The sequence below is a fragment of the Pseudophryne corroboree genome, chromosome 2 (assembly GCF_028390025.1).
Source record: "Pseudophryne corroboree isolate aPseCor3 chromosome 2, aPseCor3.hap2, whole genome shotgun sequence".
In the NCBI taxonomy this organism is placed as follows: domain Eukaryota; kingdom Metazoa; phylum Chordata; class Amphibia; order Anura; family Myobatrachidae; genus Pseudophryne; species Pseudophryne corroboree.
Window position 1 is genome coordinate 413697744 of NC_086445.1, and position 27306 is coordinate 413725049.

The window sequence follows — 27306 nt, forward strand, 5'->3', positions numbered from 1 at the left end:
GCAAGGCTTTGAATAATCATATAAAACGCTCTTTGTTTTTTTTAGCCCAAATTTGAAAATATAACCCAGACATACTGTTTCTTAAAAAGCATCACACTTCAGCTCTACATCAGCATTGCTCATGTTGAGGCATAGGCAAAATCTCATTATACTGGCTATTCCAAGGAGAGAACGACTTAGCTGGGGTAGAAATATAAGACAAACCAAGACTGGCCAGCCACTTAGTCCTGTAAGGACATGCGATGGGTGACAAAGCTGAAGTTAATGATTTGTAGAAGTCAATACCAATAAACTGGCAAACAAAACAAGACTCTATTGGGGGGATTCAAATGTTTGAAAAGTCGGTTGGGCGTCTGTTTTTTCCTGTCTATTAGATAGGAAAAAACAGACACCCAACTGACTTTTCAAACAATTGAATCTCACCCTATGAATGCACCAGTTGAGAAATGAAATTACAATTTAGCTTGTGCAAAGAATGGTGGGAGGTAAGGTCTCATGCGTTCCGGCAGTTGTAATTCTCCTTCCCGCCCACCTTTCCCAAGTCGCTATGTAATACCCTGCTATATGAGGTATTACGTGTGGCACGCTACAGAGTATGTACATTTGACTATACAGGCAGATAATTCCCAGCAGCCTTGGCAGCAGCTCTGGAGGTCAGGGGCAGGTCACATGACCAGTGGCAGTTGGAGGGAGGACAGTTGGTGAGGACACAGTCTGAGGTAGCTCTGGCACGGGAAAATTCCTGTCAGAAAATGGAGGTGCCACTGACAGCAGCTGACAGGCAGTGGCTGTGTGTGAGAGCCACTCAGTAAAAGTCTATAAAGTGCTACTTCTAATTTGCGACTGCTGCAGCGCTGGAAGCAGAGTGGGGTATCTACAGTGAGTACAGCAGAAGCCTACTTCCTGTGTCACCTAGCAATCCCTGTTTCTCCAGCAGAGTATTACCCTTCAGTTTGTACTTACATAGAACAGCGTAACAGCCAAGCAGGGATTAGCATGGATATCCAGCTGAGGGTGAGAACTGTCATAATACATTGCACCCTGAGTATGCCTTCTAAATAGAGACTAGTGACCTCTTCCCTACAGTACTGTGAGAACTAATCAGGGCCGGTGCAAGGTCTCTCTGCACCCTAGGCATACTTCAGGCTAGCGCCCCCTAACCTGCACACCCCACACACTCTCAGAGGGGAGATGCAGGTGGCCACTAGGTGGTCTGGGGTGAATTGCATCATTATACATATACAGTGAAAAGGGACAACACAATAGACACTGCATCTGCATATAGGGTCTGGTGGGGATAGTTAATTGTTGATATCCCCATGGGTCACTTACCTGAAAGTTGTTTCCTTGTTTTCCCTTGTAATTGGCATAGTTCCTCTTACAGGTGGCAGCAGCATTACAGCGACGCTGCTGGGTGCAGACATGTAGTCAGGTGCTGCTTCCTGCTGGAACGCTGGGACCCATGGGCCTGGAGGAGGTGCATCAGGGCCAGTGGCGCCGAGAGGGCGGTGAGCAGGTAAAAACTTACCCAGGCCCAAGCTGCTGGAGGGGCCCCGATCCGAGACCCCCCTCCAGTACACCTGTATTGTTGGTGGCATAGGAGGTGTCATCTTCCCGGTAATCTCTTTGGGAAGATGGTGCCGCACATAGAAAGCAAAGACTTTGGCACTGTGCCAGAGCCTTTGCTCTCTAGTGGCCAGGGTTCCCAAATATCACTGGGAAGATGGCGCTGGACGGAGAGGAAATACCCGCTTCCTGGGCAAGTAAGGCAGGAAGCAGGTGCCCTCCCTTGCACCCCCCCAGTGCTATAATTGCTCCCCCCTGTGGAGTGCGCGGAATATTTTTATATAAAAAATATAGTAATGGGCGTCAGAACAACACCTCCTTTACCGGGGCCCGGCGTGACTCTCAATGCCCCTGATCATGGCTATGAGGAGGAGCTGTGGGGGCGCCCCCCTGGAGCCATAGTTACATCTGCCTCCTATGTGCCTTCAAATGACTTAATGTTACACGTGTCAGCACAGAGGAAGGGATGAGGCACTATGTGGTACAACCTGATAGTGGCGGCTGCACCTGATTAGACCCACAGCAGCAGCCAGCGCAATGTAATAGGAGGAGGTTGCATACAGAGACATACTACATCTTTTTGCTACATGAATTCAGTGGTGCCCTCCAGGGTACGGCGCCCTTAGGCAGCCGCCTAAAGCTGCCTAATGGTAGAGCCGGCCCTGGAACTAATGATAGCAAGAAGAGACTGCTTATACTGTACATTAAGCCAGATAAGGAAATACAAGGACTTTGCCAGGGATAATTACAAGGGAAACCTACTAGCACATCGGTAGTTTCCTATTACACATACTACCGCAATGGATAATTGGAGGAATTGTCCTACAATGAAAGAAACTATAAGATAGCTTTTTACCTCTGATATTAAACCAGGCATTTATCTAAATGGAGCTATGTAATACATTTATCTGCTAACCGATCCAGAAACGTAAATTTATATCACAAGTATTCCTTGCTTGTAACAAGAGCTAAAGTGCAGCTGCATTCCTCAGGAAAATTAAACAAAGGTATAGTTGCGATATAGTTTGGAGTGCCTATTCCCAGATATCTGTTGCAATATTTTATTGTGATATTTAAAGCGCTATTCAAAATATATTTACTGTAGGTATGGGTAAAAGAGGAAATACCAAATGTCCAGAGTTCCTGTTAAATAAGGACATTTTACTTTATATTGTTTCAATTAACGTGTTTGGGGAGAACCTCTTGCCTCTCTGCCGGAAAGAAGACTAGATTGTCACAGCTATCTACAGCAGCACACTACTGTGTACTGTCTGTCACTGTCAGCATTCTGCAGGCCACACACTACGTCCGTACTGAGAGCACTGAGCACTGCAGTCACTGGCCCTTATTCTGAGTTGATCGCTAGCTGCTTTCATTTGCAGCTCAGCGATAAGGCAAAAAATCGGCAATTCTGCGCATGCGTATGGGGCGCACTGCGCACGCACGTCGTACTTTCACAAAAGCTGATGCAGTTTTACACAAGGTCTAGCTACGCTTTTCAGTCGCACTGCTGATTGTTGAGTGATTGACAGCAAGTGGGTGTTTCTGGGTGGTAACTGACCGTTTTCGGGGAGTGTGTGTAAAAACGCAAGCGTGCCAGATAAAAATGCAGGAGTGGCTGGAGAAACGGGGGAGTGGCTGGCAAAACGCAGGGCGTGTTTGTGACGTCAAAACAGGAACTAAATATTCTGAAGTGATCGCAAGGTAGGAGTAGGTCTGCCGCTACTCTGAAACGGCACAATTTTTTTTATAGCAGCGCTGCGATCCTTTCGTTCGCACTTCTGCTAAGCTAAGATACACTCCCAGAGGGTGGTGTCTTAGCGTTTGCACTGCTGCTAAAAGCAGCTAGCGAGCGATCAACTCGGAATGAGGGCCACAGTCAGAGTCAGGGCTGCTGCTTACGGTCACGGACGTGATTCACTGACCTGATGCCCACCCCCTTCACCATCTTACTGGCTGATGAAGTGCCCGACTCCGCCCCTTTTCTCTCTGCTTACTGCTGCTGCGGGCACTGATAGTATAGCCGTAAGCTGCAGCAGATAGTATAGCCATAATAAGCAGTGAGAGAAGGGGGCAGAGTCGGGCACTTTGGAAGCCAGTAAGATGGGGGGACGGGACACCAGGTCAATGAGGTCAGTGAAACACGTCCCTGAACCATGAGCAACCCCCATGAGTAACTGTGACTGCTCAGCCTGATACAGCAGCTGAGCTGTATAAATACTACAGTGTGTGTGTGTGTTTCACTTTGTGCGGGCTGAGGCTGGCTTCTAGGTGGGCTACCGCTGTGCTGCGGGTCTGCCCGGCCTGCCCATGTCACTAGACATGGTGAGAGGGGCTGGGCGGTGCTAAAGAGTAACCCGCCCTACCTCTAGTCCCTTTCTGGCAGCAGGAAAGAGTGATGTCATCACGTCACCTCCTCCTCACGTGTCCATGTCTCCTGATGTTAGGAGGGAGAAAAGCCACCACCCTGACCAGTGGTTAAAGTGGTCCGGAACGGGCGGAACTGCGTTCCGTCACCTCTAATTGGAGGTGGAACCAGTTCCGCCTCTAGCATCAGGTCCCTGCTGCATTGTAAAGGTGGCAGCGGCCGCCAGCCAATCCCGGCTTGCGGACCGGCTGTAGCACCAATTAAAAGATGCCGCGGCTTTTTTAAAATCTGGCGTGAGCCAATCACAGCTCGCGGACCGCCAGACAATGAGAATTTGTCAAGTGGCAGCTTCTCATTAGCTGGCGATTCGGGAGCAGTGAATGGCGCACAATCGGTGCCAGATTGTCACTGGAGAGCAACGAAGGGGGCACCTTCTCCATTGCCTCTGACAGTGTAGCTGTCCAGCTGTGGCTCTCGTCTCCCGCATGACACCCCGTCTTCCGCCCTCTGAGAAGTGCGGCTGCCCGGTTCCCGCATAATGATACCGCGTCTCGTCAGCTCCTGCCCCCCTGATAGCGCAGCTGCCCAGCTCTGGCTTCAGCCTAATGACATCAGGGCTGGCCGACTCCCGCCCTACAGTGCAGCTGCCCGGCTCCGGCACCCGCATCACAGCACAGCTGCCCGGCTCCTGCCCCATAGTGCCGTTGCCTAGCTCCTGCATACTGACACATAGACTCCTGCATGCTGACACCAAGGCTCCTGCATGCTGACACTGAGCCAGGTGAGAAGAGGTAACTGATGGAGGAAAGTGTCAGGGTGGGGACAGTGTGTGTGTCAATGTGGGTGTGTGCGTATGTATGTGTGTATTTGTATAGATGTATATGTGGCTGTGAGTATGTAGATATGTGGCTATCAGGGGCGGTTCTAGCCCTTGGGTGCCCCAGGCAAAAATAGGGGCATGGCTTCATACAGGGGCATGGTCAGTTACGCCCCCTGTAGAGTTGTGCCCCCATTTGTGCCCCCTGTAGCGTTTTGCCCTCATTTGTGCCCCCTGTAGCATTTTGCCCCCATTTGTGCCCCCTGTAGTGTTTTGCCCCCATTTTTGCCCCCTGTAGAGTAGCTCCGCTTAAAAAATAAAATAATTTTTTTTTTAAAATAATTAATACTTACTATCCCTGCTCCTGATTCCCGACCGCTGCTGACCTCCGCTGCACCATGCCGCTCCTCGGATCTATGGGAGAGACGTCATGACGTCTCTCCCACAGCACAGCATAGACACTAGAGGTCAATTATGACCTCTAGCGCCTATGTGCCAGTCCCACAATGCTGTGCGGTGCGCGATGATGTAATCTTTTGATATTTTGGAAGGAAGCTAAGCACCTATATTTACTAAAAGTCGATTTTGGTTCTATTTAAAATTGACCAGAATAGAACCAACATCCCCACCAAATGGACTACAGTTGGTCTGTTCCAAATAGCTCATTTACTAAAAGATGATTTTGAGTTAGTTTTCAACATTGCTGTGTGGTGTGAGTTCCATTTTGAAGTTCTAAAAGTATTCTGTTAATCAAAAATCAACCCCAAATAGTCAAAAACATCAATCACAATTTTTTTTTACAAATAATTACTGTGCCTTTCAATGTCATGATTTATGCATCAAGAGTGCCCCATATGCTTCTCTGCCATGTTTTTTCCATCATATTGACGTTTCAGACAATTATACATAAAAAAAAAAATCAAACAGAACTATTTCTGATGGTTCTATTGAAAATGGTGATTTGGGTCGATTTTCAAATTGATAATTAGTAAATATGAGTTATTTGTTTAATATGTTAAAGTATTGAAGGTTCTATTGTAGTTCTATTTAAGTGTAAAGTTCTATTTCAGATGATTTTTTGTAGATTTTGAGTTTAGTATATACCTGTCACACAAAGTCAACAGAAAATCAACTTAAAATCGACTGAAAATCAAAATCGACTTTTAGTAAATATACCCCTAGGATCCCCACCTGCCTGAGGCCTGTTGTGACTTAGTAAAGAAATAAACATTAAAGTTTATTTTGTTTTCATCAGAGGCACTACTTATCTTTCATAAATGTTGAACCATGGCTACTGCTGTCGAGTGTCCTCTGTTTTTTCCCTAATTTTGCAGATTCACATAATAAAAATTAATCTTAAGTAGAAACAAACAAAAAAAACCATAATAAAACAATATACAGTACAACATTTTTCTTTAATTATGTAAAACAGATATTTTAACCCATGTTGTTAGATTCTAAGATATGCTAGAAATTATCTTTCGCCTTGTTCACAAATGATACATAGACAAAACAGACTGGCATCTAGTTAATTATTGGTTGCCACATAATGGATGGGTGGTAATCACTGTAAGAAGCAATTCATATTGCATGAAGTCAAAGTTTCTGAACATATGCTAGAAAACATTTTGAGATGCTGGCATATTGCTGTTACACACCTGCCAAGTATTGCGTTGTACATTTATGTCTTTATTTTTTTTCAGAAATCATTGGTGTCAACAATTAATTATATCTTGTTGGCAGAAATATGTGAGCAAGCTCTGCCCTCTTTTAGTCTGTTCTGTGTATGATCACGCAGTGAGAGTGTGCTGTCATGCTTGACACAATGGAACAGATTGAATATTTAAATGCAACCTGAATCTAGTAGAAAAATAAGAGCTCAATAACTTTTAATGTATATATGTATTTATGTATGTATATATATATATATATATATATATATATATATTATATATATATATATATATATATATTATATATATTGTGACAAGAACACTGGGATAGTGTTTGAGGGCAGGTATATTTGTCCCAGGTTCTTGTCTTACATGTTTTAGAAAATGTTAACTTCTAGGAAAAATGCTTTTTGTTTTGTCTGAACCTTTTCAGTTTGCTGTAAAAGCTTGGTAAAGGCTCTGAGAGAGAGATAAGGCGAGTTCTAGACATTGGGCCCAGTTCGGGTCTTTGGCCTCACAGAGGGCTAATCAGGGTTTCAGCTGTGTAAGAGTGATATAGTGCTTCTAACCTGATTAGTATGGGCAGACTGCCTGGGAAGGCTGCAGGATCTGTGTGTGAGAGACACGCTTTCTGATGCAAGTAAGCTATACAGTATGTACTGAAGAACTCTGTGTTTTGTTTAGTGACAGTTAGGAACATCTTATGTTTAGTTAGTGCCGGACAGGCAAGGTATTTTTATTTTGGGGTTTGTTTTATTTTCTGTTTCAATAAAACTGGCCGGGGTCAGTTGTACCAGAAACTGGACTTGTGTTGTTCCTCAGCTGCTGCGTCCTGCCATATTCCCCAGGAAAAGGCACCTTGCACCCCTACAGTGTTACAACTTGGTGGAGAATGCGAGCAGGCCATTCTGCGCATAAGTGAAAGCAGCAGCTTTGTGAGGCCTGCAGAAAACGGTGGTTTATGCAGATACAGCCCAGTGTGAAGTTACTGAGACTCACCCCTGAGGGTTTGATATATGTCCTGGGTGAAAGCAGCTGCAAAGCCGCCTGAAAAATCTGTTGACATGGAGGATCTGCTTAAAGCCTTGCTGCAAGCTACAGCGGCTCAGCAGGAGGCCAACCGACAGCAGCAGGTGGCAATGGAGGAAAATTGGAGACTACAGCAGGAGGCCAACAGACAGCAGCAGGTGGCAATGGAGGAAAATAAGAGACAACAGCAGGCAGTTGTTGATGAACTTTACAGGCAACAGCGTCAGGATAGAGAGGCCTTAGCAGAAGTGGTGCAGAGACTTGCAGCTCGGGTTGGAGATGTGGCCGTCAGTGCTCCAACCAGCTCTAGTTCTATACGAGCCAGTCACTTCCTGCAGAAAATGACAGAGGCTGATGATGTGGAGGCCTATCTGACCACGTTTGAAAGGACTGCCGAGCGTGAGAACTGGCCGAAAGCACAGTGGGCCAGTCTGCTGGCACCTTTCCTGTCAGGTGAGCCCCAAAAAGCTTACTTTGATTTAAGCCCTGCTGAGGCTCGGGACTATGATAAACTAAAGACTGAGATCCTGACCCGCCTGGGAGTCACGCTGTCAGTACGAGCACAACGGGTGCACCGTTGGCTGTACGCCATGGAGAAGCCTCCGCGCTCCCAGATGCACGACCTTATTCAGCTAACAAAAAAATGGCTACAGCTAGAGACATTAACTGGTCCCCAGATGGTGGAAAGAGTCGTCATGGACCGCTACTTGAGATCTTTGCCCATGGTCCTGCGCAAGTGGGTGACCCATGGAAACCCGGGTACTGCTGACCAATTAGTGGACATGGTAGAGAGGTATTTGGCAGCAGAGGAACTACTGATGACCACCCAGCAACCCATAGATCCTCGACAGCGCCCTTCAGTAAAGACTGGTAAGACTGTTCCGTGGGAAAACGTTGCTGGGCGGTTAAGAGAACGCAAGGCTGGAGAGACTGTAAACACTGGCCCTGGAAACAGGCCAATGGGGCTAGAACGGTCTATGCTGCCCAAATGGGTTGATAATCGTGTGGTTAAATGTTTTAGGTGTGGTATGCCAGGTCATGTTATTGCCAATTGCCCAGTCACGCAAGAACCCATGCAATGTGATGCTGCCTTTGAATGTCGCAGAATATCTTTCTTTGCTAGGTTAGCCTGTACTGTGGTACCTTCACCTGAGCTGGAAAAACAAATGTGTGATGTGTTCTTAGAAGGTAACCGGGTAGAGGCCTTGCTAGATTCAGGAAGTTTAGTTACCCTCGTGAAAGCTGGGTTAGTGAACCCCTTAAAGGTCCAGCAAATACCTATTGGGGTAACTTGCATACATGGGGATACCCAACATTATGCCACTGCTGAGGTGAATATAGAAACTTGTTGTGGGTCAGCAATGGTTAAAGTGGGACTGGTCCCTACCTTGGTGCATGAGGCCATAATAGGGAGGGATTTTCCTCATTTTTGGAAACTGTGGGAATCACGGTTATCAACAGATGTGAGAAGTAAAAAGCCAGTTGATAATACCGGTGATTTTATGGATGTACGTGGGTCTTCGGAACTTTCTGGCCCTTTGCCTTTTGCTAGTTTGGCTGGGGAAGTGACAGATGGGGAGTCCAGTGAGGACCCTCTTGCCGGGAACAGAGACATAGTAGTTAGAACTGAAAGCGTGCCTGACCTGGAGGTAAAGAAGGATCTGTTTGCGTCTGAACAGTTAAAGGATCCTACCTTAATAAAGGCTAGAGAGAATGTTAAGATTGTTAATGGGGAACCTGTGGTACCAGGTGACAGGGTTACGTATCCCCACATGGCCATCTGTAATGAGCTCTTGTACCACATTGTCAAAAGGGGTGAGGATGTGGTGGAACAGCTGGTAGTTCCCCAGCCTTATCGGAGAACGGTACTAGATTTAGCTCACAGTCACGTTACCGCAGGACATTTAGGGGCAGAAAAAACCACTGAAAGAGTTTTACAAAGGTTCTTTTGGCCAGGGGTTTATAAAGAAGTGTCTGAATATTGTTCTTCCTGTCCTGAGTGCCAGTATCATGCCCCTAGACCCCATTTCAGGAGCCCACTAGTTCCCATGCCTATTATAGAGGTCCCGTTTGACAGAATAGCCATGGATCTCGTGGGGCCCTTGTTAAAGTCTGCTCGGGGCCATCAGTATATCCTGGTAATTATGGACTATGCCACTCGATATCCTGAGGCTGTCCCTTTACGCACTATCACAACCAAGGCGATAGCTAGGGAGCTGGTGCAGGTATTTAGTAGAGTGGGAATACCAAAAGAAATTTTGACTGACCAAGGTACTCCATTTATGTCAAGGATCATGAAAGAATTGTGCAAGTTATTTAAGGTCACTCACCTCAGGACGTCCATCTACCATCCCCAAACTGACGGGTTGGTGGAAAGGTTCAATAAAACATTAAAAAGTATGTTAAAAAAGGTTGTTGAGAGAGATGGGAAAAACTGGGATTGTTTGTTGCCCTACTTGTTAATGGCCATCAGAGAAGTTCCTCAGTCCTCTACGGGGTTTTCTCCATTTGATTTGTTGTATGGTAGACACCCCAGAGGGCTGTTGGATGTTGCCAAAGAGACGTGGGAAGGACAGCCCACTCCTTATAGAAGCGTTATTGAGCATGTAACACAAATGCAGGATAGGATTGCAGCCGTGGTACCTGTTGTCAGAGAGCACATGGAACAGGCCCAAAGTGCTCAACAGAGGGTCTATAACCGGAGTGCCAAGATACGGGAATTTGCTCCTGGAGATAGAGTTCTTGTTTTGGTACCCACTGTGGAAAGCAAATTCCTAGCTAAATGGCAGGGTCCATTTGAGATTAGGGAAAAAGTGAATGAGGTTAATTACAAAGTATACCAGCCGGGAAAGAGAAAACCCGAACAGATCTACCATGTTAACTTAATCAAACCCTGGAAAGATAGGTTGTCTCTGTCAGCGGAGCCTTGCCCTTCGGTGTCTTCACCCCGGTTGCTTCCCGCAGTGAAGGTGTCAGAGACATTATCAGCTGATCAGAACAATCAGGTTAAAGAATTTCTCATCCAAAATAGGGAGGTATTTTCAGAGCTGCCTGGCCGAACGACCATAATAAAACATGACATTGTCACAGAACCAGGGGTCAGGGTTCATTTAAAGCCATATAGGATTCCTGAAGCTCAGCGAGAAGCTATTTCTAAGGAAGTTAAAACCATGTTAGAACTTGGAGTCATAGAGGAGTCTAACAGTGAGTGGTCCAGTCCCATAGTGCTCATCCCGAAGCCCGACGGTAGCATACGCTTCTGTAATGACTTTCGTAAGTTAAATGAGGTGTCCAAGTTTGACGCATACCCCATGCCCCGTGTGGATGAGCTTGTAGAAAGGCTGGGAACAGCCAGGTTTCTCACCACATTGGACCTGACCAAAGGTTACTGGCAAATACCTTTATCTGATAGCGCCAAAGAAAAAACAGCCTTTTCGGTTCCGGAGGGGCTGTACCAGTATAAGATGTTACCCTTTGGGTTGCATGGGGCTCCAGCAACCTTTCAACGGGCGATGGATAAAATTTTGAGGCCCCATAGAAAATATGCAGCTGCCTATTTGGATGATGTGGTAATTCACAGTACAGACTGGGGGTCACATTTGGTTAAAGTACAAGCAGTACTGGACTCAATCAGAGAGGCAGGGTTAACTGCTAACCCAAAGAAGTGCTGCCTCGCAATGGAGGAGGTCAAATACTTGGGCTTCACCATAGGCAGAGGTCTGATTAGGCCCCAATTGAATAAAGTTGATGCTATTCAAAACTGGCCTCGTCCAGTGAATAAAAAACAGGTAAGGGCTTTTTTGGGAATTACTGGGTACTATAGACGGTTTATTCCTAATTTTGCGACCACAGCGGTGCCGTTGTCAGACCTTACCAAAGGGAAGCAGTCAAATGTGGTGAAATGGAACCCTGATGCAGAAAAGGCGTTCCAAGCGTTAAAAGTGGCTTTGTGTTCACAACCGGTGTTGATAACACCAGATTTTTCAAAAGAATTTGTGGTACAGACAGATGCCTCAGAGGTAGGGATAGGTGCTGTGCTGTCCCAAACCAGAGATGGGGACGAACACCCTATCATTTATTTGAGTAGGAAACTCAATGAGCATGAAAAAAGGTATGCCATTGTGGAAAAGGAGGCTTTGGCCATTAAGTGGGCACTAGATACCTTGAGATATTACCTCTTGGGTAGACAATTCAGACTAGTGACAGACCATGCCCCTTTAAAATGGATGTATGTAAATAGAGGCAAGAATGCTCGTGTAACTAGATGGTTTCTAGCGTTGCAGGACTTTAAGTTTACTGTCGAACATAGACCGGGAACACAATTGGCCAACGCAGATGCATTGTCTCGCATCTTCTGTTTGGGGGCTACAAGTGTTCCGGCCCCTAGGTCGAAACAGGGGAGGGGGATATGTGACAAGAACACTGGGATAGTGTTTGAGGGCAGGTATATTTGTCCCAGGTTCTTGTCTTACATGTTTTAGAAAATGTAAACTTCTAGGAAAAATGCTTTTTGTTTTGTCTGAACCTTTTCAGTTTGCTGTAAAAGCTGGGTAAAGGCTCTGAGAGAGAGATAAGGCGAGTTCTAGATATTGGGCCCAGTTCGGGTCTTTGGCCTCACAGAGGGCTAATCAGGGTTTCAGCTGTGTAAGAGTGATATAGTGCTTCTAACCTGATTAGTATGGGCAGACTGCCTGGGAAGGCTGCAGGATCTGTGTGTGAGAGACACGCTTTCTGATGCAAGTAAGCTATACAGTATGTACTGAAGAACTCTGTGTTTTGTTTAGTGACAGTTAGGAACATCTTATGTTTAGTTAGTGCCGGACAGGCAAGGTATTTTTATTTTGGGGTTTGTTTTATTTTCTGCTTCAATAAAACTGGCCGGGGTCAGTTGTACCAGAAACTGGACTTGTGTTGTTCCTCAGCTGCTGCGTCCTGCCATATTCCCCAGGAAAAGGCACCTTGCACCCCTACAGTGTTACAACTTATATATATATATACACACAGTGGTGGCCAAAATTGCGGACACTTTTTGAAATGTGAATGTTTATCAACTTCAAATGCTTATAAAAACTGTTACACTTCATGCAGTGCAATTATTCATATATCAAATGAAAGGAATTTTAATGCTAAATTCAACAAAATGAGCAGAGGTCAAATATTTGCATTACAAGGGAAGTTATGCAGTGAAAACAACACTTAGGGTGAAAATCCCTGTGTACTTATGATGTCACTGTCCTAGCAGTTTTTTGTTGGGTATCCTTTATTTTTCAAGACATCAGCACAGCAATGTGGCATAGGGGGTCATTCCGAGTTGATCGCTAGCTGCCGTTGTTGGCAGCACAGCGGTCAGGCTAAAAAATGGCATTTCTGTGCATGCGTATGCCCCGTAATGCGCACGAGCGACGTACGGGTACAAAGCTCGTTGTGGTTGTGCACAGGTTCTAGCAAAGTTTTCAGTCGCACTGGTGGCCGCAAGAAGATTGACAGGAAGGGGGCATTTCTGGGTGTCAACTGACCGTTTTCAGGGAGTGTTTGCAAAAACACAGGAGTGTCTGAAAAAATGCAGGCATGGCTGGGCGTTCGCTGGGCGGGTGTATGACGTCAAATCCGGACATGAATAGGCTGAAGTGATCGCAAGCCCTGAGTAGGTTCAAAGCTACTCAGAACAGTGGCGTGCGGTGAGGTCAGTGGCTGGTGAGGCACTGCAGGCATAATGTTCTCTGAGTCCCGCTGATGACCCCTACCGCCATCAAGCTAATACCCGCTACCATCACCAAGCCAATGCCATTTACCGCCGACGTCCCTGATGCTTCAGCTTGGGCAGGTGAGGGATCTTTCCAAATCCCTCCCTGCTGTCAAAGACAGACAGGCAGACAGAGGATGTGAGAGGATGGTGGAAAGAGACACACAGAGGAAAGAGACAGGCAGAGGATGGTGGAGAGGAAAGAGACAGACAGACAGAGGATGTGAGAGGATGGTGGAAAGAGACACACAGAGGAAAAAGAGACAGACAGACAGACAGGGAGGCAGACAGAGGATGTGAGAGGATGGTGGAAAGAGACACACAGAGGAAAGAGACAGGTGGCAGAAAGTAACAGAGAGATAGAAGGAAGGGACAGTCAGACAGAAGAACAATACACTACAGAGGGAGGAAATCACATATCAGCCCCTCTCCCCTGAAGCCATTACCTATACATGAAACACCAGCCTGCTCCTATTGCACACTCAGTCAGGATCAGGAAGTGGAACAGTATCCTGCTCTGCAGAGGAACGGGGGGAGGTGCTGTGTAACGCTGCTGCACAGGGGGAGGGGAGGAGCCCCGGAGACAGAGTAGTACAGACCAGAAACAGTGTCACGGCATAGGGGAGGGGAGGGGCTGCAACTGACCCCACAACTCCTATAGTTAAAATATACATTTACATTGTGGAGAGACTTATGGGCACCTGTGCAGCCTTCCCCTGTATTGGAGTCCCCTACTTGGCTTCCTGTTACTGGCCGCTGCTGCTGCTGGAGTTCCGTGGGGGAGCTGGGGCAGAGCATGCATAGCAGCCCTCCCGCAGCCATTGTACTGTAACCTGTTGCTAAAGGACCAGTGACCACTACCCGATCAGAGCACCGATCGCGGTAGCGGCCATCTGGCCCTGCACACACTCACAGTGTAAACCGGCCCAGCAGACATGCACCCTTCCTCACAGAGATCCTTTCTCCTGCGGCCAGGCAGACTCAGCAGTGGTCACTCGTTACAACCAGCGGGGCTCCAAGCACCTGAAGAGATCCCCCCTGTCACAGAGTCCGAACAGTGGTGCAGATTCCAGACAGGATCTAGGTATGGCGCAAACAACTAATGGGGCACCCTCAAAAGTAATGACAGGGCCGACCCTACCCTATCAAGCTTCCTCAGGGACAGGGGCATGCTTTCATGTGAGCAGACAGCATGCCCCTGTCAAAGCAGCACTTCCATTAGGTGCCGCTTCAGCTGCATTTTTTTGAATGGGCTTTCACTGCCCAATGTTTGGCCCCGCCCCCCGCTTCCGTCCCTTTCACACTGATAGCGGGAGGCACCGAGAGCGGTGCCTCCAGCACACATTTAACACAGTTATTCACAAGGTACAAATGATTAAAATAATATGAAGGCTAAAGTAGATACTTATGACACAGAATATGTGTCATAAGTATCTTCTTTGTATTATTTTAATCATTAATGACAGGGGAGGCACTGCCTCCCTGCCTCCCCTGACTGCACGTCCCTGACTCAGAAACTGCACAAAACTGTTTTTGCAGATTTCGGCAGCACATGCATTCACACTTCTGCTAAGCTAAAATACACTCCCCAGTGGGCGGCGGCATAGCGTTTGCACAGCTGCTAAAACTAGCTAGCGAGCGATCAACTCGGAATGACCCCCATTGAGCCAACCAATGTTTGGAGCTCTTCCTTCTTTATTATGTGGTGCCATGAGCCTCAATTAATACTCTTTTATTGGATGGACACCTCAGATGTACCAGTTTTTTCAAACGGAACCACAAACGTTCTATGGGGTTCAGGTCTGGGCTGTTTTCTGGCCATCCCAGCACCTGTATGTCATTCTCCGTGAACCACTGCTTGCATATCCATGCAGTGTGGCAGGGAGCTGAATCCTGCTGGAAAGAAATGGGGCATTATCTGGAAAAAGATCCCTGATAGAAGATAGAAGTTTTCGTTGTAGGATGGTGTCAATGTGCATTCTGCTGTTCAGTTTGCCATCTATGACATGAAGGTGGCCTACAGCATCTGCTGTCATACATGCCCAGATCCTAACACTTGTAGGATTCTTTGTTATCGCTTGAATGCAATCTGGATGTACCTCTTCTCCGATGCGACGTCTCACATATTTTCTCCCATCACTACCAAATATCAATGTCTTAGTTTCTTCACTCCATATCACTTGTTTCCACTGACCTTCTGTCCATGCAATGTGTTCTTTAGCCCACTCTATTCGTTTCTGTCGCTGCTTTTTATTCAGGAATGGCTTTTTTTGGGGAATCCTACCTTTTAGGCCAACCTCCGTTAGTTTTCTCCGTACCGTTCTTGCACTGACAAAAACACCAGTTTCACTTAGTTCACTGCTAATAGCCGCAAATGACATCCATCTGTCCCTGACGTAAATTCGTTTTATTCTCCTATCAACAGCTGTTGTGCACTTTTTCCGGCCTTTAACCTTCTTTGTTTTGTATAGATTGTGTTTCCTGATAGTGTTAACAAAACTTTTGTACTCCTAATGTTGTCACATTCCCACCAACTTCTCTTGCAATTGCTGCATACGAAAGACCATTTTCACATAACACCACAATCCTGGATCTCTTCCTGGGTAACCAGTCACCACTTTGCCTGGACGACATTGTTGTATTTCATTTTTACACTGTCAATAGCACTAAACAATACACACAAACATCCAACTGTAATTGCACTTCAGTAACAAACTTTATTCTGGAAAATGAAACAGCCAAACTGACCTTTCCCACCTTTGAACATGACCTTGCACCTGCACATAAACGACAACTGATTGGTCCTCAGAATGACAATTCCGATCGGCTGGAAGTAGCTGTTACTACAATCTGCTTCTTGAATCTCACACATCTGTGCTTCTTTGTCTGACTGAAAGTAGCATAACTTCCCTTGTAATGCAAATATTTGACCTGTTTATTGTGTTGAATTCAGCATTAAATTTCCTTTCATTTTATATATGAATCATTGAACTGCGTGAAGTGAAACAGTTTTTTTAAGCATTCAAAGTTGAAAAACATTCAAATTTCAAAAAGTGATACACATACACACACACTATTTAATGAAGACTATGATCATAGCAGTTTCTTCTAATAAAAGGCAGAGTGTGGGTAGAGAATGCCGTAAGGTGGTACAAGTACCGGGTGCTTGTGGTTCTTCAGGGTGTGCACTCTTGCATTAATGGTTGCAACCTCTTAATACTATCTAGGGCATTTAATTTCCTAATTAGCACCTACAAGGAGGATGGCCACATTTGTCATCCCAAATGACTGCTTAATGTAGCCGGTATCAGGTCTATTGATCTACAATAAAAAGGTCTCCAGTCAATAGGTCAACCACTAATGGTAGACATTCATTAGGTCGACAGGTTAAAAACGCAGACAGGGTCAAAAGGTTGACATGTAAAAGGTCGACGTGACAATGGTAGACACATATGTTCGACACCTTTTTTTTCTTCCATTTTTTTCAACTTTTCATACTTTTCCATCCACGTGGACTACGATTGGTAAAAGTAACCTGTGCCAAGTGCAGTGGTAGTGAATGTTACATGGTACACTAATAGGGCTTGTTTATGGCAGAAAAGTGACAAAACACACACAAAAATTGTGTCTACCTTTTTTTGTGTCAACCATTTACATGTCGACCTTTTTACCTGTCAAACTTTTCTACTGGTTACCTATTCTATGTCAACCCTTTGACACTATCGACCTAATGTAGTAGTTAGTTGTAGACCTATTGACTGTAGAGCTTTTTAGTGTAGATCTAATAATCCACACCTAATCTAGCCCACCAACCCACTCGGTTTCCCATGCTGAATTAGGCCCTGAGTCAGGTGTGTCATCTCAGTTCAATATATCTCTTTTCCCATGACTAGGTTCAAGTATTTCGTACAGTGCAGTGCATTCTTGTTTCTGGTGACACTGCTTAGCTAAAACACAGGCGCAAGGCATGCCTGGAGTTGTAGTTTTTCTGTAGTCTTGCTACGGTTTCAAAAAGTAGTGCCACTCAGGCTTAAGAACTGCAACTGCCAGAGCTCCCTGTATACACACATAGTGCCACACAGTCACAAACACTAAAGTGATTTGCCCAGGAATTAACACGCTGCTGTAGTCTGAGCTTGACCTGCGGATGACAGCCTTTTCTGTTGGACTTACTGTGCAGGGCAATGGAGGAGGTGAAACTAGTTACCCCTACCATTACATTTGGTGGAACTCCGTTCCACCTCATTCCCCCCCACTTTTACCCCTGATTATATGGCAGTCACTGGGACCGCAGGGGAATCAGAACATTTTTAGGTTTGGGGGCAAGATATAAATTCAATTTGGCGCCCCTAGCTTCCCAGCACACTGTGACATTGGGTGACATGCTAATCATATGTGTGGGTGTATCATTACGGTATTATTAGGTGACTGGATGACAGGTGTTCAGCAGGTATATGACAGATCTGGTGGCAAATTCAAAGCTGATCTCTACTCCAAACGCTACCAGCAGCAGGTTGTCTGGACGTGCAGTGTCTGCTGGCAGGTCCCTGTCCCCCAGCTTCCCCTGGCATTCCTCCGCAGAAAAAGCCTGATCTCAAGCAGTGACACCAGCAGTAGGACAAGGATCTCACTGAGGGCAAGAAGGACATACACTCTGTTCCCCTATTACTGTCCTCGGGTCCACCCCTCCATACAGCCAATCCGAGTAGCAGGACATGCTTCCCTCAGTCAGCAGCACAGCTCCACTGCCTCCTTCCTGGCAGAAGATCAAATACACGGTCCGTGTGTCTCAGTAATTCAGTGGGCGTGGGGAGCATAGCCGGCCCTAACCAATTTGATGTCCTAGGCAGGTGTTGCCAAGCACAGCTGTTAGTTTCACCTCTTACCCTGCACCAATTTCTCAGCACCATCACCCCTCACCCATAGCAGTTTTCACTTTGGTGCCCTGTGCAGTAAGAGCATTGGTGCCCCCACCCCATATATTTTAAATAGAAATAGTGTATGCCTTCAGCAGAGCCGAAACTAGGGGGGGGGGGCTAGGGGGGCATGTGACCTGGGCGCCAGACTGGAGAGGGCGCCGAGACTGTCACTTTAATCCCCCCTAATGCCCCCTCCCTATGCGGCAGCGATAGCATAGAGCCGGGCAGCTTGAGCTCCAGACTTTGCAAGCTCCCGTCTAGCCAGCAGGCACACGCACCGCATTGCAGAGAAGACACTGAAATTAAACTACATCTCCCAGCAGCCCTTGCTGCCGGGAGCTGTACTTTACTTTCAGTTTCATCTCTGCAGCGTGCTGTGATCGGCACAGCAGAGCCGCATTAAGAGGGGGCACAGGGGAGAAATTACACCCACCCCCCACCCCACTGTTAGTGCCTTTAATCATTGCAGCCACTGCTGCAGTGAACATGAAATTCTAAAAAGGGGGCGGGGCTAAATGGCACTGTACACACACTGCCATGCCAGCCAGCAACAGCATGGGAGAGAGGAGGGGAGAAGAGCAGCACAGCCTAAACAGTGAGTATAACTCAGGGAAGGGGCACTGTATGTGTGTGACTGCTATATGTGTGTATGAATGTGTGCATGTGTGTGATTGTATGTGAATAGGTGTGTGACTACATATCTGTATGGGTGTGGTATGCGTGACCGGGGCATACCATCGCTGGTATCCCGGGAGCGAAATGCCGTCGGGGGGAAGGGAGGGTGGCGAGCGCAGCAAGCCCCTTTGCGGGCTCGCTGCTATTGCCACGCTGGGGTGGGAGTGGTCCCTGTTGGTAGGCATGCCGACCGTCGGGATTGTGAGGGGGCGGGATATAGGGGGAGATACTGTGACCGGCGGTCACATAACTGCAACCCATCTGTATGTGTGCTTGTGTGTCACTGTATACATATGTGTCAGTATACATGTGTGTACAGGTGTGTGATTATATATATGTATGTATGTATGTATGTATGTGAGTGAATGTATGTGTGCGTGACAGTATGTATGTTGTATTGGTGTGTGATTTAATGTATGTATTAATATATGGGTTACTATTTTATTTCTCCATCATCCGTAGCCCAAAAAAATTAAAATAAAAAGTATGAAAATGCCTAGCTATCCCCTTTGCCCTTATGAAGTTGATAAATATATATATATATATATATATATATATATATATATATATATGTATATATATTGTGTAACCATAGGTCCGGCACTCCCAGTGCAGTATGAATTACTTCGCTTGTGCCTTCACAGGTGTAAGTAGATACAGAAGCAAAAGGTGCGCTACTGAAGCTGATTCTCTGTAATTAAGAGACACACACGGTCCTGCGTTTCAAATGCCGCACCTTCAGTGCCGCACCTTTTGCTACTATATATATATACAGGTTGAGTATCCCATATCCAAATATTCCAAATATGGAATATTCCGAAATACAGACTTTTTTGACTGAGAGTGAGAAAGTGAAACCTTTGTTTTTTGATGACTCAATGTACACAAACTTTGTTTAATACACAAAGTTATTAAAAATATTGTATTAAATAACCTTCAGGCTGTGTGTATAAGGTGTATATAAAACATAAATGAATTGTGTGAATGTACACATACTTTGTTTAATGTACAAAGTTATAAAAAATATTGGCTAAAATGACCTTCTGGCTGTGGCCCTCATTCCGAGTTGTTCGCTCGCAAGCTGCTTTTAGCAGCTTTGCACACGCTAAGCCGCCGCCTACTGGGAGTGAATCTTAGCATAGTAAAATTGCAAACGATAGATTAGCAGAATTGCGAATAGACACTTCTTAGCAGTTTCTGAGTAGCTCCACACTTACTCGGCAACTGCGATCAGTTCAGTCAGTTTCGTTCCTGGTTTGACGTCACAAACACACCCAGCGTTCGCCCAGACACTCCCCCGTTTCTTCAGACACTCCCGCGTTTTTTCCAGAAACGGCAGCGTTTTTTCACACACACCCATAAAACGGCCAGTATCCGCCCAGAAACACCCACTTCCTGTCAATCACATTCCGATCACCAGAACGAAGAAAAAACCACGTAATGCCGTGAGTAAAATTCCTAACTGCATAGCAAATTTACTTGGCGCAGTCGCAGTGCGAACATTGCGCATGCGCAATTAGCGGAAAATCGCTGCGATGCGAAGAAAATTACCGAGCGAACAACTCGGAATGACCACCTGTGTGTATAAGGTGTATATGAAACATAAATGCATTCTGTGCTTAGACTTAGGTCCCATCACCATGATATCTCATTATGGTATGCAATTATTCCAAAATACGGAAAAATCCGATATCCAAAATATCTCTGGTCCCAAGCATTTTGGATAAGGGATACTCAACCTGTATATATTATATATATATATATATATATATATACACAGACACTTGAATGCGAGGGGGGGCGCAAAGTTAATGGCTCGCCCCGGGTGCCAAAACTCCTAGTTTCGGCCCTGCCTTCAGTGAACACCCTGAAAAAGAGGCATGTTCTTGCTGGGAAGGGGCGTGGGTACAAAATAGTACCCCCAATTCACATGATGTCACACAGTAGTGCAACCTTATTTACATTATATCACACGACAGTGTCCCTTATTCAGATTACATCACATAGTAGTACCCCTTTACAATATGCTCGTTAGTTACTCCTCACAGTAGTGCCTCTTATTCACATTATACCACACTGTATTCTATACTGTGACAGTATAGCAAAGGACGCAGTGTTCCAGTGGGTGCATGGTATGGTGGGCATGCTCTGACTATGGGGCAGATGTGTTAAGCCTGGAGAAGTGATAAAGCAGTGATAAGTGCAAGGTGATAACACACCAGCCAATCATTATGGGTTTGAAAAAGGACAGTTAGGATCTGATTGGCTGGTGCGTTAAGACCTTCCACTTATCACTGCTTTATCACTTCTCCAGACTTAATACATCTGCCCATGAGTGCGGCAGCGGTACTTCACCTAGCTGCTCTTCTGCACCAGTACTGTCAGCGCCTCTCTTATGTTTGGAGGGAGTAACTTGCCCCATTGCCCCCCCATTCCGACTTCAGCCTCGATATTACAGTGTCTCCTTCATTAAAAAGATCTGCATACGGCCAGTGGCATACATACAGCCTTTATCTCACGGCCACAGTTAACACAATTTCGAAAATACTGTAGGAGATGAAAATCCATTTACTGTGTGCTGAGGTACTGTTCAGATATTCCTTGGACGGACGTACTGTTTTAGCATAAACTTTGGACATGATCTCTGACTGATTTACTTTTGGTTATTTTTCAGATGTCATTATTTTTAATACAGGGATTTTGATCCTATTTTGATGCCTTATCCCTATATGTGTTGATTATATTGTATTAAAAAACTTTTGTAATGGTATATTAACTCAGACGAATCTGTAGAATTTAAATGTTCTTTATTTGTTTTATAATACAGTTTAGTAAATTTCACTATAAGCACGAGGTCAGGGCAACACAGATCAAAGAACTGCCTGGTACTTCTCTGCCCTCAATGACAGATTACGTAGAATGCTCACCCTCCAAATACACCTAACGTCTTACTCTTCTAACTCAAAATTGGTAAAAGTTAGGAACCTTTTTAAAACAAAAGCATCACTCATGCCAAATTCAAAGTAATGTACGCCACATATCTATGGCCCGGTTCCCCATTCTGGTGGTCCAATCTGCCAATCGGCAGACATCGCTGATCGGTTGGGGAACTGTAAAAAAAAACCATGTAAAAATACAGACTCATCTATCACAATCATTTTTGGATAGAATCAGCAAATAGAGGATTTCCATCCGGTTGGATTTCCCTGAATCCCTGCCCCAGAATCCGGCAGAACCAGGAGTTGCCCAGATACTGGCCTGATGTATGGGCCCCATAACTATTTCACTATCTTTAGTTTGAAAGTAATGAAATTCCAATTAAATAAAGTTTCACAAAAAACCCCTGTCTTATTTATACATATTCTCTGGTTGTATTCCCCTGAAAGTATCCCAGTCACTGTGCCGATATCTCTCTCCAAGCAGATATTTCTCAGATTGGTTTTACTATTTATTCAAGATATTAGCCCCTAAAATGCTTACTTACAGTAGGTCTTAACAATACTAATGGCACTATTTTTTATCACTGGCATATAAAAAATGATAGTCACCAGCAAATTTTTCAATGTCCCTGTTATATAGTTGGTGTTATTGATCTACTTCTCCAATAGGTAATTATGTAATTCTTCAGGTATAGAAATAAGTATTTATTCTTATTTTCTGACCAAAGCGGACATTAAAACAAGAAACACACTTCTTCCCTTAAATGCATTTGCTGATGGATGGAAAGTTGATTTTAATCAAGATAAGCTATATACTTATGCATTATACTGATGATATTTAAGCTTTCACTTTACATTTATAGAGATCGAAGATGTGAAAATGAATGAAACTCTAAGACATCATGATCCCTTTGTCAATATGTGATTACATGGCTGTGTTCAATTCAATTACCTCTTGGCTCATGGTACAACTTCTCCATTCCCTCAAAAGGGTGTTCTACTAGGAATAACTTCACAGTATCAAGTGCACTCATGATAACAGGCTCCTTGGCTTTTAACTCCCTCTTGAAGGTCTGCAAGAAAGTAAAAAACAAAACAAAAAAAAAACATTTTAATTTACAAGCACAAATTGATTTTCTTGGACGTACAATTCCTCATAAGCAACCACTAAATCTGTATGTGCAGTCATCAATATACAAGAATACTTGATGCGATTTATCACCACGATGAATGAAAGAGTGGCCAAACACTTCAGATGTGAATAATCCTACCAACACAGCAGTGTGTGAGATTAATACAGTGTATTCTTTTTTTTTTTGCCAAGTATATCTAACCACACTCTCTTAAAAGGACATCTTTCCAATTTTTGGTGAAAGGGTATTTGATAATTAAAATAAAAGAATAACATGAATAAAAAATAAAATAAGGCAGAAAATAGCATTGGGGTAACCAGATTTGCAGTATATGGTGGATATGGGGCTGAATATAAGAAAAAGGTTTTATATGGACAAGTGTATGTATTTAAATATAATCTATAGAAGCAATAAAACATTAAAGCCTTATGTAGATATCAGACACATCTACGATGATGTGAAAACAAATGCAGAATACCGTAGTGCACATCCTTTCCACAACAGAGACTGTGCAGTGGAGCCATTTATCAATCTCCAAAAAGCTTCACTTTTTGGAGCTCAGCTCTGTTTGCAAACACCACCTAAGGATTGTGTAAGCAGGTCTAATTTATGGCTACAATATTCTCCGGAGAGAGATCTTCTGAACCCTTGCCAGCATGCTGGACTGTGAACAAGTACTGATCATACATGCAGACACTGGGTTGGAACCCCAAAATCATTCCCCTATATAATTCAGAGTCACATATTGAAGAGTAACTGCTTGTCTATTAATAGTTATGTGCAGAGGTTAGCTATTTACATCAGCCCTGCCTCTGTGGCTTATATTCTATGTTCCCCACCATTCAGATACAAACACACATGGGCTAATTTTGTTAGAGCACATTTAAAATGCCATTACATATTTGTAGTGTAGGAGAAAGCTGGAGCACCTGGATGAAACCCATGCAAGCACATAGAAAACATACAAATGTCTCACATATAAGGCTCTGGTGGGAATCCAAACCTAGATACCTAGTAGTGTACGCAGGATGGGGGGGTTTCTGAGTGCCCAGAACCCCGCCCCCAGACAGAGGAGAGAGAGTGGGCATGATATTAGTAAGCCACGTACCCTTGCGGCAAAATGCTGTTATTCGGGGGTGAATGGGGGGGTGGGGGGTGGAGCAATATGACTTATTTCCATTACAATCACGAGGGGGCGGGGATTAGTAATATAGTACCTGCATTCTATCATCTCTACAACATGCAGCTGCTGTAGGTAAGAGAGGTGTGTGTGTGTGACCGTGACATACCTGTGTGTGTATATGTTTATATGTGTGTGTCTACATGTGTCTATATGTTTATATGTATGCGCGCAAAATGTACACTTGTGTGTGTCTGTGTGTATATCTATCTGTTTATCTATATAAAGTATCTACAACCCCCCCCCCCCAGAAAAATCCTGCATATGCACCTGACCCCCATGCTGTGGAGCAGCAGTACTAACCATTGATGGCCTCATTTAGCGTTAGGATCAAATCCATCTTGAAGGTAAAATTGTGCACCTTGCCAAAACCATGTTATGCTTACAGGGGGCAGGTTTTAAATATGCAGACAAATTGTGACCTGGAATGGTCCCTGGAAACCAAGGGCGGGATGTAATGCCACCCAAGTTCGGCAGCTGTGCGAGATGCTGGAAGACCTCAGGCATTTTTTTTTAAGGAAAACCATGCCTCAGCATTACACCCGGCCCTAAATGTCAGTGTAAAAATAAAGCTGCCCAGTATTTCTGTGCTACACACAAAAGCAAGCATGGTTTAGCCTGGAATTTACACCCTTTACTGGATTTACTACTAATGCTAAATGAGGTACATAGGCGGCTAATCAGAGTTGGTCACAGATTTTGCTATTTTATCGAACTCTGTGACCACTAAAATCACAGGCTGGGCGCCGTCCAGCACAGAACAAGGCCGTCCAGCATGTGTAGCACCATCCAGCCATGCAATCGCAATTCAATTGCAATCGCATTGCAAAAACCTCAAATAGAGGGACAGATGTACAAACCTAGAGAAGGCATAAGGAAGTGATAAATCAGTGATAGGTCCAAAGTGATAAAAGCACCATCCAATCAGCTCTTAACTGTTAATTTACATATTGGAGCTGATTGGCTGGTGTGTTTATCACCTTGCACTTCTCACTGGTTTATCACTCCCTTATGACTTCTCCAGGATAATACATCTGCCCCAGAGGTTGACCCCTGCCATGTTTCTGATCACAGGAAATGCAGGCCACATCATCGGCCAGCCCCAAACACTAGCCCACACGCGCACACTGCAACCAGGTCTGCATAGCCCCCACAGTTAGCAGAGGTAGATTCCTATAAGTATTTAACTACCATCAGGAATCCAAAATGTATCAAGTGTATTAATGGACTGAAAATCTTACATGTTGATGATTGCTCATGCTTTCTTGTTTAAAAGAAATAAAATGAATGTTCTGTTAAATACAATCTTATGATTTATTTGCATTTCTTCTATTCTCTCTTTGTATGTAAAACCACTTTTTTTTTAACAGAGCTAAAATAAATCCCAATTCGTTAACGAAAAAATGCAGGCAAGGCAAATGTATGGAAGATGGTGATTAAAATTTATTGTATGCACTGCAATTTTGTCTCATTTTCTGTGTACAGCTGCTGAGAACGGATGAACCTTGGTAACTTCTGGCACAAATATATCTTTGAAGTGCAATCAAATCCATGAATAGAGTGGCCATACTGTTAATCTTAATATATTATGCACCATGTTTTGCTGAATCCATTCTTTCCGCTGGTATGTAAGATATCAATGTTTTATATTACATAAATAAAAAGGACATTTACTAGAAAATAATAAATATGTACTTACGAGTGTTAACGTTGCCTACTGTATACTATTTCTGTACAATTTTTCTAAATAGATCATCATCAGTGGCCAGTGGGAGGCATTATGTTTTAGATCAGGGGGGGGACCTTTGGCCCTCTAGCTGTTGTTGAACTACACATACCAGCATGCCCTGCTACAGTTTTGCCGTGTAGTTCAACAGCTGGAGAGCCGAAATATCATTATAGCGGTACTCTAGGTATTTCTTACAGCACATATTGCAAGCTGCATCCTGTATAGCTAATACATTGCCAATGTACTATATTTATTTCAACACAGTGGGGGGAATGTAATAGGGTGGGAGAATCAGGCAGTGAGAGATTTTGTGACAGTTCTGTGACAATCATTTACATGGCAAAATCAACTTGGAATTGCCAAGTAAAGGATTGCCACTTAAAAAAGGGGTTCACTACGGCTGGCCGGCGGTCGGGCTCCCGGCGACCAGCATCCCGGCGCCGGGAGCCCGACCGCCGGCTTACCGACAGCGTGGCGAGCGCACATGAGCCCCTTGTGGGCTCGCTGCGCTCGCCACGCTACGGGCACGGTGGCGCGCTACGCGCGCCACACTATTTTATTCTCCCTCTATGGGGGTCGTAGACCCCCACGAGGGAAAATAAGTGTCGGTATGCCGGCTGTCGGGCTCCCGGCGCCGGTATACTGAGCGCCGGGAGCCCGACCGCCGGCATACAGAAGACCACCCTAAAAAAGAACCAGGAGAAGTCTTACGAAATCTTCCTGATTTTCAGACCCTTTTACATTCCGTCCAGTATATACTGTACATAAACATACCCAGAGGCGTAACTAGGCATTTTGTTCATCTGCGCCAGAGAGAAGATTAAGGCCACCCCTCCCCCTCATTTTTCCAATAAGGTGCTGTGTAACAGCCTCCTGCAGCGCTACTGTAGCGCTGATCTCCTCCATCTGCCGGCGGCTGTCCCCACTGGTCTCCCCGCGGCTCCCCCCCCTCTCCTCCTCTGGGTCCCTCATCTCAATTCGACTTGAAAAAGTTGAATTGAGATGAGATTTGAATAGGGGTTGTCGGATCCATTCCGACAAATGCATGTTGGAATGGATCCGACGCTAATTGAATATACCCCTTGATATCTACCCTGTGTACTAATTCCAGGGTGCCAGAGTACAATTTTGAAAATACTGTAGGAAGAAATATTATACATGTGGCAATATAAGTAAATTATTAAAAGAAACTATTTTTTTATTAAAGGAAAAAATATAACAACCAGCATGAACAAATGCCTATAATCTACACAAATTTCAGTCACCCACCCATTGAGTCAGGAATAACATATTTATTAAAATATAACTATCATACTATATTAATAAAGCCACATTTATATATGAAAGTAGCCAGGACCAAATTAACTGTAGGCAGTGACCAACATATATGTTGGTGGGGTTCATGTGATCAACATAATATACAAAGAGCATCACAGTGACCACCATTCAGTACTGACAGTATCATATCGGCCGTCATACAGTACAAAGACCATTCTAGTGACCACTTTACAGTAAAAAAAGGAGCATCCTAGGGA

The 27306-nt window shown here is 44.8% G+C and overlaps 1 protein-coding gene across 12 annotated transcripts in view; it reads right to left on the reverse strand.

The window, feature by feature from the left end:
- Positions 1–27306, reverse strand: part of DMD (dystrophin) — a 3641189-nt gene that overhangs the window by 890454 nt on the left and 2723429 nt on the right. For all 12 annotated transcript variants that reach the window (XR_010221499.1, XM_063953479.1, XM_063953476.1 and 9 more), the window contains one exon: positions 22682–22802. Coding sequence is in view for 11 of the 12 variants with exons in the window: in XM_063953479.1 (XP_063809549.1) it covers positions 22682–22802 (121 nt within the window). In the remaining variant the exon portion in view is untranslated. The remainder of the gene's footprint in view (positions 1–22681; positions 22803–27306) is intronic.